The 19537-nt window shown below is 42.8% G+C and overlaps 1 protein-coding gene across 1 annotated transcript; it reads left to right on the top strand.

Annotated features, from left to right (window-relative positions):
* The first annotated feature begins 14391 nt into the window (after positions 1-14391).
* Positions 14392-18891, top strand: LOC120448895. The gene is made up of 2 exons (XM_039631111.1): positions 14392-14529; positions 16818-18891. Exons 1-2 carry the CDS (start codon positions 14464-14466, stop codon positions 18585-18587), a joined length of 1836 nt encoding a protein of 611 aa, XP_039487045.1. The 5' UTR covers positions 14392-14463; the 3' UTR covers positions 18588-18891.
* Positions 18892-19537: the final 646 nt, after the last annotated feature.

Raw genomic sequence — 19537 nt, 5'->3', positions numbered from 1 at the left:
GAAAAGATCTTTCGACCGCGGGTCATTAAGTAACCCTAAGACGACGAGAGTTGCCTTATATCATTAGGCGACTTGCTCCGATATAAATAGCATTAAAATGCAATTAATAATGCTGAAAAACGCATCCAAACCGCATCCATTAACCTCGGTTTAGAGCCCAATATTCAATCAACTTGGCTTCCAATGAAAGCAAAAGGCCCCGAAAAGCGAAACCAAACCGTTTTAATAGGTGTTAAATTCCTCCGACTTTTCACTTAATGTGTGTATTCTGAGATCACACTCGGTCGAAACATACAAATGATTAATGCATTTTATAAATGCCTTTGATTTTTAAGGGAGACAAATGTTTCACCTTGCCGAATTGCGCAACGTTTAAAAATCCCACACAACAAAGCCATATGTGTTACCCAACCTTAGAAACATCGAAAGAAAGCAGCCATATTTCACGAATCTTGTGCTTTCCGCTATGCCAAATATATAATATATTCGCATATGGAATCGCAGCATGGGCTTAATCAGTCGTTAAATTAGCATGGCTTAATAAATATTCAGATACTCTTTTGGAAAAGATTCCTCTCTAATTCCCATATTCACTTAGAAAATATAATATTAAACATATCGATATCATATTTAACAGAAAAATGATTTGGATAAGTTTGAGGAATCTGTTTATATTTAAAGAAAATCTTTGTAATATTAAAATATTATATTTATATAAGTTCTTATTTTATAGTTTCTTAAAAATATGTTCTTTCCATTTCATCAATGAAATGACAAGCTCTTAAAATTCGATGCACTTGTATTTCACCTTTAAGTGGCTTTATAGCCACAAAAACCTTAAGTAATTTTTGCCCCTTTCCAGCAGCGCGATTAAATCATAATGCTCTTGCTTACGACTTATGAACTGGGCATTTATAACTTTGAGCTTCAGCTAGCGCACCAATTAGCATACTATATACATAAAAAAAACAAATCTTGGTACCGTCGCACACAATTTCTCTTTCATTTAGCAAAAACTGAAAAAAAAAGTAAAAACAGTTAACTGTGTGTATCTTTCAGGCATCTTTTTTTCATATCTGTAGCAGAGATTTTGCTTTTGGCCATTTACGGTATTTCTGCGCCTTGTTGTCGCTACCTAATTTGCATACGCACAGTTCACAAATACCACCGAAAACTGAAAAATCACAACTGGGCCCATGAGATGAAAGTGAAAACACTCGAGTGTGTGCTAAATGCAGAGTCTAATCGAAAGATACACATAATTTCCAACTGTCTACAATCAATATTTATCTTCGCCTCGCAATCTCTCGGAATTCAAAATGGGATTTCGATCAAAGCAAACAAACAAACAGCCATTGTATGTATAGCCCATTTCTTTAGAAAACTATATTTTTAAGGCGATCTTTTCTTTTTGGCAAGACTAAGTGGCTTATGCAATGGCGCGGACTTAAGACCCTGCAGTTTAAAGTTGAGTTTATGCGGCTTATGCAGCCACTCTGTCTTTCGCAATTAAAAGCAAATCGTCCACGGAGGATCGCATACAAAATCTGATCGGGTCTGATCGGCTTGTAATGTTTGTAACGCCACATGTTTGCGTATATGTATATCTTTTGGTTTTGGCTGTTCCTGGGACCCAGACACGCCTTTGGCTGTCTGCGTCTGGCTTTTCGCTGCCCGATTGAGATTTCTTGCCGTTTTGCTATGCCATTTTTTCCTTAGTTGTGTGCGCTTTTTTGTTTTTTTATTTTTTTGCGAGTGAAAGTGATACATGGCGCATGACTCAGGCTCCGTCCATGCTCGACTCGACTCCAACCGACTTCCAGCCGACCCCATCCCGGCCCAAGTCATATGCATAAAATAATAATTAAGCGCCATTTATGCAGCCCAAGTCAAAGAAATGGCCAAAAAGGGCGCAGCTGCCATCGAGCGTGGACCGAAACCAAACTCAAAATCAATTGACATGTTTTGCGCACACTGAAAGAATCGAATGGGTAGTATACCATACCACTTTAAGACTTTTTCAAAAGTTCTGCTCAAAATGATTAATGATAGCAAATAATACGACCTCTCTCACACCTTTCAACCGATGTACACCTGTAGGCTGCCCTTCAGCAAGTTGCCATCTGAGACCCAGGTTCATTGTCTTTATAAATGTGATTTAGGGCTGGCGACAGTCCAACGGAAAAGCCGCCAGCGGCGGAGTGAACAGTGAAAAACAGTGGAAAAAACGGGCAGTAAACTGCAGCCCAGCGACTGACAAAAGAAATGGAAAGTAAAAAGCGTGGCGATTCCATTGAGCTCGAGCTCGATGACCGGGCCCGGGGTTGCAGCTCCGGCTGGAGTGCGACTTGCATAATGATTGACATGATTGTTGGGGTCGGGCCATGGTCCACAATAATTTGTTTATAAACAATAAGCGCCCAGATTGTGCACCGTTATAACTGCACTGACTTAGCGGCTCCAACAACACGAAAGAAAAGCAAAGTTGTGCAAATCTGTGGTAGCAACTGGTTTTTATCTTCACCAAAATGAAACGAAATTAACTGAATGAAGCCGGTATTATTTTGGGACTTTTGTTACTTTGGGAGGTGAAATGGATAACAGAGGAAAGGTTCGACAGCTGGTAAGCTTGAAAAGATATTTTTAGATTGGTGGTTAAACGTTTTAGCATGGGTTTTTTTTACACTTAAGTTTCGGAAAATAACTCAGGCCTCATTAGACAATATTGTTTAAGAGGTTATTCCAAAAAAAAAAATAGCTCAATTTGTATGATTTTATTTCAATAAATATTCAAATTAAGCTTACAAATAACTGAATAGTAAAAAATATCCCAGTCTACATCCATAAATGCAAACTCTGATTTAATTTTATTATGAAATATCTTCCACTTCTCCTGGCCCACTTCACTTCAAAGTGAGGCCACTTTCTCCAGAAAGATTGCGTCACGACCGCGTTCTCCAGCCGAAAACCATTGCCTTCCCCAACTTCTCGCGGCCTGAACTGAGCCCCAAAATGGGGGCCCAGAAGTTGCTCAATTTTCTAGAAACGAACGTAAGCGCAAAAGAAGCCACTGGATGAGGGCCTGCCCACGTACGAGTGCGTCAGCCGAGACGGATCGCGGTGCAATTAGCATGCCAGACACGTCCCTGACCCAATTCCGATTTGGAAGCGTAACTGCGGGCGATAATGTTACCAGCCCAGAGGATCTACGTCATGGAGCTGCCAGTGATTCACTCCGGGCGTGGAAATCCAAATCCGGGGCGTTGCCGTGCCCTGGCCGAGATCGAGATTCAAATGAAATCGAAACCCGAAGGCAAAAGGCAAAAGGCGGAACTTTCGATTTCTTTCGATGTCATCGCTTGGGCAGCCATGGTGCGTACCTGTGGATATATATATTTAAATGAAAGTTCATAGCGTACGGCGATTACTTTCTTAGCTTTTGGGATCGGCTTTGGCCAATTGGCGGCCAATCATGTTGTATCTCTCTTGGATTTGGGCATTTCTACTTAATCACTTTTTTTGGCTTGTGCCCGCTCGTTTCACTTGCCCGCTTTGAATTGGCATTTTTATGCCATTTCATCATCGGAAATTGGTGGTGGAGTGGTCCAAAAAGCCCATCTCTTTTGTGCAAAATCGAGAGTGGAGGACGACAAATTTACTTTGGCGTTTGGCACTTTGGCAAATTGATCAAATTGTTGCTAGCAAATGGGCACAAAGTTGTTTGCTTTTCTTTATTTGCTTGGGTTGTGCAATGGGCAGATGGAATTACTAGCCCCAAAGGCCTTTGAAAATTGGGCTGAAATCATTAAATGAAGTTTGGTGGAAACAAGCTTAAACAACACAAAATTGGGACATTTTCCTGGCACGCGTCTTAATTTGTTAAATTAAGTTTCGAAAGAAGTTAGGAAAAATGATTAAGTTCCATTTAAAAAATTATTACGGCCTTTAAACAATTATGGTTTGGTAATAAATAAGAGATTGTTATATCCCAATTTGACCTACTATTTTTTTCGATAAAGGAATTTTATTAAAATATATTACATTCTACATTCATACATTTAATTAAATCCCTACAAATTCTTCAAGCTATTCATAATAACAATAGGAAACTTTCTCGAGTTATTCCTACAGCAGCAGTCTGTATTAATATGCATAAACAATGCCTCAAGATGCACAATCAACACATTGTTAGTTGATTTACTTTAAATATATCTACGCTAGGAACAAAAGACTTAGGCAACGAACTTGAAACTGTAAATGACTCAATTAAAATCGAAATATTTTCTTTACGCTTCTGAGAGACAAAAGTTGCCTTTATAATCGAATAAAATTTATTTACGCTACGCACACACAAAGGTCAATAAAATGAAAATCAACACCACACATTTCGTACACACATCGTGGCCCGTTAAGTGTGTGCATTATGTCATTAGGGATTGCATAAGCGGCTGGCGATCATAATTTAATTTTCCAATGCATTGGCCAGAATAACAAGCGTGGCCAAAAAAGCCGTTAGCTGACTCACAGCCGGACGCGAACCCTTTTCGAATAACAATCGAAATTAGGCAATCGTTGAGGTAGTTCGCTCGGTATCCGGCAGGCCACCACCGCCGATCTACGTCACCAGTTACCTTGACACCACACAGACGGTGGGCAGAAAAAAAAAACAAAAAGATTGGTTTTTATATATATCACTTACTTGAAAACCGCAAGAGAAAGAGAAAAAGGTGGCCAGCAGCGGCAGCAGAAAGCGGCCTGAAATGAAAAGTTGGCCGAAAACTTGTTTTTGGAATACCCGAAAACGGCATATTTTGCATTCGGCGAGGCGCTGCCGAGCAAAAGAGCGAATCTTCCAATCTTCGTGAGCTCTCTTTGCCGCTTTTTCAAGGCATCGGGCGCTCGAGCGGAGCGACAGCTCCAATGGTAAAGGGGTCAAAACTTTCACGCGATATAAAATCTTGGTTAGCGATATGGCCGGGCCGCATTTTCATTTCAACTTTGTGAGCGACGAGTTGTCTCACCAGTCGCGTCCTGTTAGCCAACTTCGCGTCCGCTGCGCGTCCCTTCGTTCCGTGATCGCAGTGCTCGGAATCGAAAATCTATAACGATTGGAATATATTTTGGAAATTTCGAATATACAAACAAGCTACAAAATCAAGTGAGCAACTCGAGTCTTGCTCTTGTTTCAGTTTGTGCAACGAACACAACCGAATCCTCGATTCCAGTGGAACACCCAACACTAAAAAGCAATCGTGATCCGCCGCTGTGCCATTGACTCCATCTGAAAGGGATTAACCGAACCCAATGCAAAGGATTTAAACTGACTAAAGGTAAGAAAGTGTGACGAAATTGAAAAATAACTGGGTGGCCAAATGTGTTAACCCAGTTTAGGGATCAATGAACGGATTCGAGTGTCACAGGATAGTTGTATTAAAAGAAAAGCTTAACAAATTACTAATTGGGTTTTTGGTGTCATAAATAATGTGCATTGTGATGTTAAGTAGCAAGGAAATGTATCACAAAAAAAGATTTTTTAAAACATACTATCACTTAAAACAAAAGACTCAGGCAACGAACTTGCTGAAAATTTTTAATATACACCTTAATATATTTATAATTTATTTGTAAAATGAATTGTTTTTTTTCCACTTTCCGTGTAATAATTAATTATTAATAATTAAACGCTTGCTCTAAAGTCGTTAAAAGCGCTATTGTTACAAAGAAGCCGTTTTTCACACCTCAAACAAAATTAATGAACAGCCTTAGCAGTGGGCCACCTAACTGTCTATAGTCTGTCTGCCGGCCATATAAGCATCTGCCCCATTCACATAACTTGTGAAGAAGCCTTCAAACACTCAACCCACAGTTCCATTTGCTTACAAAAGCGTTGCAATCACTTTGCCGAAAGAGAGAATACCAGTAAATGTTTGTTATTTTCGTTGAAAAAAGCAAATGAGTGCAGAAGAAAGCCAAAAACACACAGCCACTTTCGTCGACGTGCATTATGCGGAAATATAACTATTATTAACAATAGTTGGTGAGCTGCTGAGGCGTGAAGCGGTTAAAACTGATGTGGAACCCTTGGCTCATTAAGCTTAATTTGGATTTGCATACCCATAGCTTTCAATTGGCCAGAGAAAGAAGCCATCCAGCTATCCAGCCACCCACCACCCACTACCCAATCACCCACTTGAAACGAGATTCGAGTGGTTCGGTGGTGCAGTAGCCGGCACTCGTTCTGTGTGTCTCATGTTGCTGATTTTTCTGCTGGTGAAATTTCATCGCGTTTCGCGCGAATGAAAGTCTGAAATTATCTTGTGCCGCTTCTCATTCGCAGTTGTGGCTTCTTCTTCTGCTTCTGCTTCTGCTGCAGTTGCAGTTGCAGTCGCTGAGTTTTCCATACACACATGTATCGCAGCTTCTGTGTTGATTAATATTGCGAATTGCTTTGTTCAAAAACTGCTCCACTTTGGGCCGCCGCACATGAAAACAATTTCGCTGGCTACGCTCTATCTTGAACAAAAAAACACCACGATGGTAACCAGCAGATATACTTTCTGTATCTGTATCTATGTAACAAAGTATCTGAGCCAAAGCATCTTGGGATCTCTTAGCACGCGCGCTCTTGGCCAACTGGGTTGCATTGCTCATACGCCGTGTGGGCCACTGCCTGTCAATGCTGCCCAAACATAGCGCCTGGCAATACTTTTAATTGATTCCACACAGACAGACGCCGCAGACGCAGACATTCTCATAGTGAAAGAAGCTGCACCACTTGCTGCAATAATTACTGGTTTCTCGCTCTCGACTGCGGCGACTTCCATCTCCACCATCCACCATCTCCAGTGGAATCTCTGAAAACCACGGGCTCTGAAGACCACGGTAACTGGCTCTGGGACTTGGCGACAATTTCAAATTAACGGCAATTGTCTCGCCGCCTTGTGCAATTTTCACGCAGTTTTTCATGGCAGCGTGAAAATGTCAAACAACAACGGGCTAGAAAGAAAATAGAAAAGCGACCGAACTTTCATTGGCAGCTCCAGGAGTTGTGAAAACGCGATTTTCATTAACTGCCAAGAGAAAAGAATGAAATAGAATTCGAGAGAAAAATGTAACGGTAGTGGTAAAAATAAAAGTTACAATTAAAGATTTTAAAGGCAAGAGATATTCAAGTTTAATCAAAATATTTTTAAAGAAACTTTATAAGTACTTCCAAAATATTAACATTATTCACAAGAATTACTATTTCTTTATTAAAGCCTTCACTTGACTTTCAATCCACTTTTAATGTGTACCGCCAAATGAATTTCTCATATCTCATTGCATATGTTATTCTCAAGAAATAATTCAATTCACTTCCATTTCTTTGGGTTTCTTTCCTTTTCACTTGGTTAACTCTGTTAACCCCCTAAATCGCGGCAGCCAACACAGCGTTTTTCGGCTTGTTGACCACAAAATCTCATTTGGCACCATCCGGTGCACGTCACTGCCCATTTCAAGTTGCACCCAAAGCTCTTCATTAGACGCAATCAAAGTTGATTTGAAATTATCATGGAAATCATGGAAAATCAGTCAAATCAATGCCCGCCCATAGATCCATTCGTATTTCGTTTTCCTCTAATTTTTTTTCTCTTCTGATTGAGCTGCGCATTAACTCAACGAGAGTCACTCCAAAAATCGAGCAGCTTAAACGAAACATCTCAAGTAACGTATAGTATGGTATGGTATACACCAACTGCATGTGGGGCAGAGCGGTGCGCTGAAAAGAAATGAAAACCACTTTCTTTGCATGCATGCCACAAAGTACGAGTACGCCAACACCACACCACCACACCACTATACCAGCAAGCGGAGCCACAGAGTCGAGCAATTTGCTTGCACCACTGCGATCTGCAAGTTGCAAGTGGTGCGGTGGTGGTGGTGGTGGTGGTGGTGGCTCAGTGGTGCGGCGGGCAGGCAAGCGGAACAGGCCGCTCCGTGGCGACAGCCGCCGCAGCCCGAAATTGGGTCACTAATTATTTCAGAGCAAAATGCAACCGGCTTGGGCTTCGCCAACTTCATTGGATCTGTTTCTGCACGGAGCAAAAAACTATGATGTTATCTTAAGGCAACCTAATATATGTATGTCAGTACAAATTCTCAAAACTGTTCAAATTAGAATTTTTATATATTTTTTCGAGAGAACATTTTCTTTCACTTTTAAATTAGTAAAAACCTTACATGACATTACACTTGCTGTTTTTGAAAGTGCACGAAACGCTCAGTGGCACTGCAACTTCGGTTTCAAGTTGGCTTCGGCTAACGATGCGTTGCAAGTGGCAACTGGAGGATATGCCTGCAGCTCACCCCCTTTCTCCGCTGATCACCTTGTCGCTTTTTTATTGCTTTCTTTCACCCGCCGTCTTCTTTCAACTCCATCGTTCTTTCACCGATCGGCGCTGAACTGGACCGGACAACTTGGGCAGAAAGTGCAAGCCCTTGAGTTTTTACTTTCGTTGGGCCGGCAATGGCAATAGCGGCAACCGGTTCTGCCCATTCAATGGCATCCGATTGCGATCCGATTCCCCCCCTTTTGCAATTGGAGTCGTTTTTAGCGGATTTCGCGTTTACCGTTAAAAGAAATGGAAAGTAAAAATGGCAAGAGCAACAAAAGGAACCCGAAATGGGCAGGAGAATATGGGGTTTTGTGAATTATGTTAATTGTCTTGTTTCCTTTTATCTGCATCTGCATCTCTGATCCTGGCTAACGGCATTCCACTAATGATCAGCGAGGGGTTACTTGCCACAACTTTTGGGCAGTTAACGGAAACAGTTAGCCGGTAACGGGAATTCGTAACTTTTTCGGACTTTTTTCTTTTTTGGGAAAAGTTATGGTTCACTGCAAAGTGGGGGAAATTATACAAAAAAATAATTAATTGCATATCATCACGAAGTTGAGCAATTTTAAAAGTGTTTTGGTAACAGCAAGACTTTCAAGTCTTACAATAGTTATACAAATAAATTAAATAGTACTTTAAGCTCCTGTGCCGTTTATCTGAAAAATAGTCACTGCTTGCGAAAAATGCCGTTTACATTGGTATTTTTCTTTGCTTCCTTTGGCATGATTGCAATTTCCTATCAATTAGCATATTTCACACCCCTTATATCGCATACCCGCATATATTTTCCCTGGCCTTCAACCCGCAGTGTGTCAGATTAGTATGCAAATTGCTCGCGAGGCCCATTTCTAAAATTCACTTTCCCTATTTTGCGATAAATTGCGTTATCATTTTTGTACGCACATGCGCGGCGCGGCAATTTCCCAACAGCAGCGACCAAGTGAATGGAATGCCGTCGAAGTTGCGGCTGCCACAATTTACTTTCATTTGCCACTCAGACAACACCTGAGGCAAAGTCTGCGGGCGCCTTTGCCTTATCTCATTGCTTAATTGTCGCCTTGTCGCCGAAGTGGAGCATAGAAAATTAATTGTTTGCTCCATTTTACATAATGTCCGGGCTGTGGGGCTCTTCTTATCGCCTGCGCGGTCTTAAGTTGCGAAAAACTGCGGGCTGCTCCTGTATGGTTGCAAGTTCGTTGCTTAAGTCTTTTGTTTTTGGCATGCAAGTCTATTGTATTTAAGGAAGTTGGTTGCCTAAGTCTTTGGTATTTAAGGAAGTTTGTTGCCTAAGTCTTTTGTACTTAAGGAAGTTTGTTGCCTAAGTCTTTTGTATTTAAGGAAGTTTGTTGCCTAAGTCTTTTGTATTTAAGGAAGTTTGTTGCCTAAGTCTTTTGTATTATGACCAGTTCAATTCCAAAGTCATTTTGCTACCTTTGCCTTATAAAATTGCACAGGCCCTGCAAAATATTGGTAAACCTTTAAATTGCTTAAGAAAAATACACTCCAAAATTATCAGTAACGACCCATCGATTACCGAATTTGTAAGCCCCATTAAACGAATGACCAAGCTGACCTAACCGATATAATCATGAAATTAAATTTACGAACCACTAACTGAAACAGTTACCGATGCAAATTAAAAAGCTTTAGAAAGAAAATCAAATTAATGGAGAAACATACATATATGGGCATTTCATCAGCGAAGGTCTCTTTCAACATTCGAGCACGCTTCAGAGCTAATCGGTTTACCCTGTGTTGCCATCTGTTTATCTGTAAGAAAGAAGTTACTTAATAACCATAAAAAAAGACAGTTAACTGAGGCACTCACACAAACACACACACACACACAAGTACGCGAGTGAACGAAAGTAAATTGCCCTCTTACAAGAAAAAACCTTCGGCGGCTGTTAACATTTTTGCGCTTTTTGTGCCCCACTCCTTCTCCATTGTTGCTGCTCGCTGGCGGTGCGAACAAATTTCACTTTCACAGCATCCGAGGCTCGTGATATCGACATGTGTAGTTAATTACGCATGATCCGCTGGTGGATCGAAGGGGGTTATCTGGAAGCTGGGGGCCGACTTCAATTTCTATGCCACTGTGGCAAATAATATCGATCGTTTACGGCGGCCACAAAAGCCGCGCCAGCCACAAATGACATTAAATTGAGTGGAAACGCTGGTCGTACCGTTACAATTTCGAAATGCTGCACTGCAAGAAGCGCGTTATGAAATGATATATATTTTAATAACGCCATTTGGGCAACTGCCATTTATGTGACAGAGGCGTCCAGTTTAGCTTTTCATTAATGTTCATGCATGTTTAACTATTGCCAGTTAAATGGTAATGGTTATGGTAAAACAAACAATTTTGCATGCACAAAACTGCTGTAAAATTTAAAAGTTAGTGCTATCTTTAAATTTATTATATTTACTCAAGCACGTTTGCTCATCAGATTTGATCACTTAAATCAGGTTTATATGAGCTCGTTTCATATTTTTAATCAAATAATCTTAACGTGACACGTTTCTATGTCAATAAATTCTATGAAGGCATTTAATAATTAAAGCAAGTTTATGAAAAGTTTAGAAACTAGGACCGAATATAATTGTTTTCGGTGTATTAAAAGTAGTTCCACAGCATCTGCAATAGTGAAACTTTTACCGAGCAACAACCGCCTCTTGGAATCGATCGACAAACAACGAAACACATTCCAACGCATAAAACTCCCAGCTCCATTCCAAGTTCTGTTTTGTTAACCAAAGAAGTGTTTGCGGTGGCGACCGCACCTCTGTCATCTATTAAGAGTTTTTTTTTAGGAAGCCTCCATTCATCTGGGATCACCATCTCCAGACATCAGCGATCCCATGTCCATGTCAAGAGCAGCAAATTTGTCAGCTACTCAATTAAGCAAATATCGGAGACGTATATGAAGACATATGGAAACGTATTTATATGCGCCTTACGCCCCGGGGGCTGCAAAATGCCAAAGATGAATGAAAACGAAAAAGAAGTGAGTTTTAGTTTCGACGGGGGATTTGTGAAAGCGTTCAATTAAATTAATGGACTGCAAGCAGCCGTTTTGGCAAATGCCAAAACCAAAAAATAAATGCAGCGAGTGCTGATAAATAATTACTCGGCCATGGCATTAAATGCAATTTCGTTTTCTTTTAATTGACAACCGATGTCAATGAATGAGCCTCTCTGTATATGTGTGTTCCTTATAAGGAAATTTTTGGAACTGAAAATGGTACACCGAAGCAATGAGAGTTATTATCGAATTAGACCAGTCCGTGGGGCTGAAATGTGTGAAAAGTGCCTTACAATCAGAGAAATTACAGTGCCAACTTGGCTTTTGTTTGCCTTCGATTCGCAGGAAATGTCGTGTGCTAATGCCGGCTATCCAAATCGAGTCCTGGGGACACACGACCATTGAGATGTCCGATTCGTATCGATATCCGGCTCAGGGGGAGACCCCGAAATGTAAGCCACGTAAATTACCGAGAATTAGAACGATCCAACCGCGAGTTATGTGAGTGCCCCACTGGTGGTTCACCTAGTTTGCAATGGACCACTTCAGTGGCCAGTGGCCATAGACCATGCACCATATTGTTTATATAGCGTCACGCATTGTCATTCAATCAATTGGCGGAGTGGAGACATCGCCACCAGTCGTCAGCCGTCAGCCATCCAGTTTTCACTTGCCAGCGCTTTTCACATGATTTAATGCGCCGATACTGTAAATATATGACTGCCGGCAGAGAGAAATGAAAAATGCTGAACCCAGATCGTAAGCTAATTAGCTGAAAACAAAAGTCCCCAGTTGCACCTTTCGCCCGCGATATGTGAGCAAATAACTTTATAGTGTTAATTAAAGCGGGAAACAAAACAAGAGAAAAATATATATACATACATATATATGCCCTTATATGCGGCATCTGTAAGAAGCGGGCGAGCGCAGAGTCAGAAAAAATAAAGAAGAAGGCGGTGAAAAACTTTCACTTGCCAAACAGCCACAATAAACAATTCCATTTGGCAGTTACACATAACAACAGCAGCAACAATGAGCTTTAAACAAGCACCATCAGCTGCTGAAAAAGAAAGATTTGTTAGCTTCTTTTGGTGGCGATTGAAGTGGCTTGATAAGAAATTTCGGCTGGGGTGCCAGCAATTAGCTAGGTACAATATTAGGAAATCCGACAGAGTTTCGCCGCCTTTTTGCTAATTGCCAAAGATTTCTAGTTTTATATGCAAATTTGTGGCCATTTCCTAGGGAAGAAAGTGGCCGAGAAAATCAAATTCAAAATACCTGGTGAAATAAATGGGTAAAGCGCCGTTAAATGGTAAGCGCACTTAAACGAGCAAAATATCTGAGAGTTCATTGCTCATTTTACGATGTTTCCTGCCAGTCAAAATTACACTAATTATGATTAGCACTGACCTAACCCATTTCTCGAGTATAGCTATTGAACTTAGTTTTTATAGGAGACATTAAAAAACCATTTATCATTTATTTCAATATTCTTAATAGTCTCAATATGTCTTTAGGTTTTTTTTATGAAAAATATATTCTGAGCCATCATATGCTCTGAGTTAGCAAACTATACTAATAGTTATGTTCTAATATCATAAAAGGAATGAGGAATGTAGGAATAGTATGGTATATTTCATAAAAAGATAGGCAGTTACTTGAAATTAGAAACCCATGATTGCATAATTCAATCACCTGAAGAAGGGTGATCCCCCCGACCACCGACATGGCCGCTCCTTTGGCCAAAAACAATTGTCGGCCAGTTTAGTGGCATCCGTTACTGTTTCAGTGGGTTAATGGTACACTTGCTCAACGCCAACAAGCCGGTTTTCAGCGGCTGTTCGGCGGACTTTATGGCCGCCGCTTGTTAAAAACCCATTTACATGTGTTATTTTTTGGGAATAAGACCTGGGCACCAAACACAGCAACGTGTGTAAAAGTAAAAACCTAAGACTGCAAGTTAGAGCCAAAAACAAAACTAAGATATAAAAACAAAGGCAGTGCAAGCAAAAGAAGCGCGAGAGCAAGTGAAATGCGTTCGAGGCAGAGCAGCCGCTTACTTTTCCATCGCTCCGGCGGCTGTGTGAAAGCTGTCAGTCTTCGGTCTTCCAGTCTCTCGGTCTTCAGTCTTCCAGTCTTCAGTCTTTATCGGCACTCGAACGCAGGCGCACCGTCGGCATCGCATTCGGATTCAGATTCGGCATCGTTAGAGACCAAACCAAAAAAATATTACTACAACAACTGAGCTCTGTTAGCCAGGCCAAGACGGTATCGGGCCACTGTTAAGCCGATGGCCAAGTCATGCTAGAGTGCGACTGTTAAACGTAAGGAAAACAGTCGAAAATTAATGGTTGGTCGTAAAGTGCAGCCACTGTGTGGAAAACCAGACGCTGCGTTGGCGTTTTGGACTCGCATTTGTACTCGGATTCGTATGTTGTAGTCGGCTTGTAGTCGGATTCGGATTGAAAGAAGCCAAAAAAAAACGTTAGCGGAGTACTGTTATAGTGAAAATAGAAAGTGGTTCCTGTTTGGTGCGCGCGAGTTTTCATTTGCTTTACATCAAATGCAGTTTTCTTTCACAGCGCGCGTATCAACTGACACCATAAGCCTGCAAACGGGCAATTGTGGCTATTAATTTGGCCACTTAATGACGGCCATAAAGTCGCATGCGTATCTATATATCTTTATATATATATGCACGTACATATTTCTGACCAAACGGTGTGATTTGGCTAGAGCATTATGCTCATATGTGAGATAAGCTGCGTGGTTCGATAACAGTGTTTTCTAACGGCCTTACAGCTCGTGCTAAATAGCAGCGCCTTTACAACTGGCCTCAAAAATATACGTATGCAAATCGGCCGCATTGTTTACCCTTGTTCCCCTTTCTTTTCTTGCAGACGCCACACCAAAAAAATTCAAGCAGCAGAGAAGAAAGCCGCAGCGCGAGGCCGAGTAGCGAAATCCAAAAATCCACATTTTTGGTTTCCAGGGCGTCAATTTGGAATTTCAATTTCGAGCCAAACACACTCACACACACATAGAACCAGATCCAAATGGGACACCTGACGCGACGCAGCAGCCTAATGGCCATAATCCTGTGCCTGGTACTCAACACAAAGGTGAGTCAGTGGGTGGCATACCCTATAGATGTTGTATAGCTCCCTAAGATCCATCTGAAAGTGCTGGGCATCATTTCGATGCGATGAGGCGTCGTACAGTTAGGAGATCTCTGTGCGGTGTGGCCCACTTTGGAGCAGCTCATTTCGTATGCAGAGCCAACCTGTAGCGGATCTCTTCACTTTCGACTCAAAGATAGACTACCGTTCGATCAATAGCGATTCGAATGCAAATCACTGCGAGTGCCTATTGACGGATTGAGTTGGCTGGCATCTTAGGTTGGAAGTTGGGAAGTTGGGAGGTTGGGTAGTAAGAAGACTATGCACATAGCGGATTGCTGGCAGATCAATATCAATATCGAATCGAGAGAGTTTGCTGGTGGAAAATGTAGCAACTAAACGGCACTTTGCTAATCATTGCAATTAGAGTTGGAAAATTAGCTGAGAGAGAGAGAAAAACGCAGAGAAAACTCTGAGTAGAAGTTAATGGAAGGGGGTGTAAGCGGGGAAGTACATATATTATGACTAGAATTTATTTTACAGTGGGTTAACATTGTTAACATTATCTTAAAAGAGAGTTTTCAATCATACAATGTATCTTGTGGATATAGAAAATGTTAAAATTAATTTGCAGTTACACAGCTTAAAAATCTTAAATACCTCTAAAATGATGGACTGTCAATCAACATTAGGAGAGCCATAAACTTGGCGGATTTCTTTGGGGCTGCCGCACGCTTTCGATTGATAAGCATGGCACATACAAACTCCTTTCTTCCCCCTCGAAAAGAGGCAGCCTTCAGTGGGCTATTTAAAGCGCATCAATCACTGGAGGCCGATGGAAAACAGAAACACACTCACACAATCAGCGCAGTTTAGGCGATGCAATCACGTCAAGGAAAACTCAAACTCAAACTCAAACGCAAAGGCCAACGCAAACTGGCCAAAGAAATTGTTGGCCAGTTGGATGGCCAAGCGCCGAGTGTCCAAGTATCCAAGTATCCAACTAACCAACTGCGTGTCTGGGTGCTGAGGCGGCGAAGAAATTGCAGTTATGCTCTGATTTGTACCAGTTTTGACTTTCTTGTTTGTGGCGCATTAATTCACAGAGATTGCTTTATTATTTATTTATTGTCAGTTTTCTTTCTCCAAAGCGTCGAACGTCGAAAATAAAAAAAGAAAAAAAAGAGAGAAGAAAAATTACCAATGCCATCGCCTCGATCCTATGCGATCCGATCCAATCGATTGATCGATGTGTTTATATTGATATCTCCATCGCCAAGTGCGTGGAATGTCCAAAAAAGAAAATAGACTCTAGACGTTGTGTTTTTGTTTCTCTATTTTTCCATTAGGTACGTTGCTTCTTTTGTTGGCCAGCTCGTTTTCCTTTGGTCATTTCACTTTCAAAATCATCTCACGACATCTCAGCGCGTGGTCACCAGCCACCGAAAGTAAAAAACCACAAATATAATAATAAATAAACAAACACAACAGCAACAGCAGCAGCAGCAGCAACAGCCCACAGAAAAATCCACATCGTCATCGTGCGGGATTTAACTTTCGGTTTTCGTGGGGCCCCCGCCGGACTTTGAGATACATCCGCTTCCCGTGCGCAGCCACAAACCCATGAAATTATCGGCCAGATGCGAAGACCCAGCCCAGCCGAAAGAAAGAAAGTGACAAAGCCCTAAGGGGCAGAGGGGGCGTGGCTCTTTCTCCGCTGTCTTACGCAATAGGTTAAACTCTATTTGAGGCTTTTAGTTTTGTATTTCGGAAATTTTTTGTAAGCGTGCCGCTCTGTCAACCATTTAATTTGGAAATACTCCAGCTGTCGTGTAATTTTCAACGCTTCGCATCGCATTTCTTGCCAAATGTCGTCGAGAGTGATTTTGGTGTCTGGCAGAGATTGCGATTGCATAACCCAAATCCAATTATATCACGGAAAAGATAACCCAAGCACACCCAAAACGAGAGCTTTCCGCAATCCTGTGATCTGAGCCGTAACTTTACTGCCTAAGTAATCGAAACGTTTATATGGGGCGGAGTTTTGGGAAATCGTTAGGAAAAATTAAAGGAAAACTTTTGAGTTGACACATATACTAAATGTGCAACACTGCGTATAAGTGATGTACCTTTGCTATGAATTCAAGGCATGTTGCTCATACGCACTGTTGGCGGATTTTCTGTTTAGGGAGAGACTTTCTTATTTCTATCTAGCTAAGTAACTAGTTGTAGGATATTTGTAAAAAATGTTTCCCTTTTCTAATGCATTTCCCCTTATTTTCTTTCCACAGCACCTCTCGGTGCATGGCGATGCCTCGCACATTGAGTCCGCCGCCCTGCCCCTCGAACACAGGGCCGGCTACGGTCCACCGGCGCCCATTTACGGAGCGCCCCAGGGACCACTGAGCACCGGAGCCACCAACGATGTGTCCGAGGAGGCATGGCCACTCGCCAGCACCAACGACAGTCCGCAGATCAAACACCTGCAGGTGCAGTGCGAGAAGACCCACATGCGGGTGAACATTGAGTTCGACCGGCCCTTCTACGGCATGATCTTCTCCAAGGGATTCTACAGTGATCCCCACTGTGTGCATCTGAAACCCGGCACCGGCCACCTGAGCGCCACCTTCGAGATCTTCCTGAACAGCTGCGGCATGACCAGCTCGGCCAACCACAATGCCGCCGGCTATGGAGCGCCCACGCCATCGGGCAGCTATGTGGAGAACACGATCATCATCCAGTACGATCCCTATGTGCAGGAGGTGTGGGATCAGGCTAGGAAGCTGCGCTGCACCTGGTACGATTTCTACGAGAAGGCCGTTACCTTCAGGCCCTTCCAGGTGGATATGTTGCATGCGGTTACCGCCAACTTCCTGGGCGACAATCTGCAGTGCTGGATGCAAATCCAAGTGGGCAAGGGACCATGGGCATCCGAGGTATCGGGCATTGTGAAGATCGGACAGACGATGACCATGGTGCTGGCCATCAAGGATGATGAGAACAAATTCGATATGCTGGTGCGCAACTGTGTGGCCCATGACGGCAAGCGGGCTCCCATCCAGCTGGTGGATCAGAATGGCTGTGTTGTCAGGCCCAAGATCATGAGCAAGTTCCAGAAGATCAAGAACTTTGGACCCTCCGCATCGGTGGTTAGCTTTGCCTACTTCCAGGCCTTCAAGTTCCCCGACTCGATGAATGTGCATTTCCAGTGCGTCATCCAGGTGTGCCGCTACAACTGCCCCGAGCCCAAGTGCGGTCCCGGTTTGCCGGGTGGCGAGTACGGTCTGCCCCAGATTGGCGCCAATGGTCTGTCCGAGGAGTATGGTCCCCCAGAGGCCTATGAGCGCAACGATTTCGCCTTGGGCGGCCCCGGAGTTCTGCCCCCAGCTGCCTATCCGGATCCACGTCACCCTGCCTCCGATGCCACTGGAGCCTACTCTGAGAACCAACCGGATGTGGTGCCCTCGCCCCAGGCTCAGACCTCGGCGGCCGTGCCCACTGCCGACTCGGGAACCGTTTCCGGACCAGCCAGCTCGCAGTCGCCACAGCCTCAGCCCACTGGCAGCAACGAACTGGGTCTGCCGCCACCACCACTGCCAGGACAGAGCGGTCAGTACAGCACGGTGAAGCGCAAGGATGACCTCAGTGCCGGTGGCAATCTGGTTTCCCTGGGTGGACGACCCCGCTCCGTGGAGGGACTGGACGATCTGCGCGGTGTGCGCCGGCGCAGGGATACCATGGACATTGTGATGAAGCCACAGAGGATCTACAAGCGGAATGCGCAGGAGATGACCGATGTGAACACCAGCCGGATCATTCAGGTGGTGGCGCCTGGAGATGTGAACTTTGCGCTGAACAGCAATGCCAGCAACGAGACGGTGGTCATCCAGTCGGCCAGGTCCGCGGATGCGGAGACCATCTGCATGTCGGTGCCCAGCTTTGTGGGTGGATTGGTGATGCTGCTGCTCGTCCTGGCCGTCGCCTCTCTAGTCGCCGCCTTCCTCTTCGTCCGCGTGCGCCACTTCGATCGCAAGGGCGCGGGCATGGCCTATGTGAACTAAGGATCTGGAATCGGGCCAGAGGATTCATCACCATCATCAGCGACCGATCGGCGTGAACAGAAAACCAAATCAGTTTTATGTGCACTTCAGAAACACTCATTCCAAACCCATTACCCATTCCCCCATAGGCATCCTATCCTATAACTATTTATTCTTCGGTTATTTATTGAGATCCCAGAATCCACCACTTTGAAATGGTTTCCTACTTTACCACTACGCTCTATCCTTCATATGTTTCCCTAGTTTTAGGCAAAGCGAAATTGAATTGTCAGACTTGTTAAGTTTCAGTTATACCTACGAGGGATTTGAGGCCATCTGAACGAACAGATAAGCCTCGAATGTTACAATATGCAAGTTAATATCGAGAAAATAAAAAACAAACGAAGTAAAGAAGCGGCAAAGCATGGAAAAGCAGAAAATCGTTTACAATAAGTTAATATAGCAAATGTATATATTAAATTATTTATTTATTACTTTATTTGATAGCTGCGAAATAATAAAAAGTTTACTTTTATTAAGCGCCGAGTGTTTAAATGGCATCTAATAGTACCTACTATCGGGCATGGGAACCACTGATAAGAAAACGCAAAATTAAGCTAATGCAAACTTTATCAGGGTGATGAAATGTTTGTGTGAGGCTTTGATAACAGCCTTTGTGTTGGCCGTGACTGGAAGTTTTGTTATAAACAATACAAGTTCGGCAAAACGAATAAATGATCTTAAATAGAAATATTAAACAAACGCCAATTCATCTTGAACTTGCTAAGTAATAATTACCAGTCCTAATAAGTGGATTATTATGAAGCTGTGTTTAAAAGTATACTACACTCTTCTGGATTCGCCTTCAAAAACTGCATTATCACAATGATACCGAGGAAAATCATAAGTTGTGGCTGTTTATTTGCCGCGCACAAGGGCGGAGTTATGAATACACAGAAAGAAATGATAGA

Source organism: Drosophila santomea, chromosome 3L (genome assembly GCF_016746245.2).
Source record: "Drosophila santomea strain STO CAGO 1482 chromosome 3L, Prin_Dsan_1.1, whole genome shotgun sequence".
NCBI classification, from domain to species: Eukaryota; Metazoa; Arthropoda; class Insecta; order Diptera; family Drosophilidae; genus Drosophila; species Drosophila santomea.
This window is presented reverse-complemented; position numbering and strand designations above follow the sequence as displayed.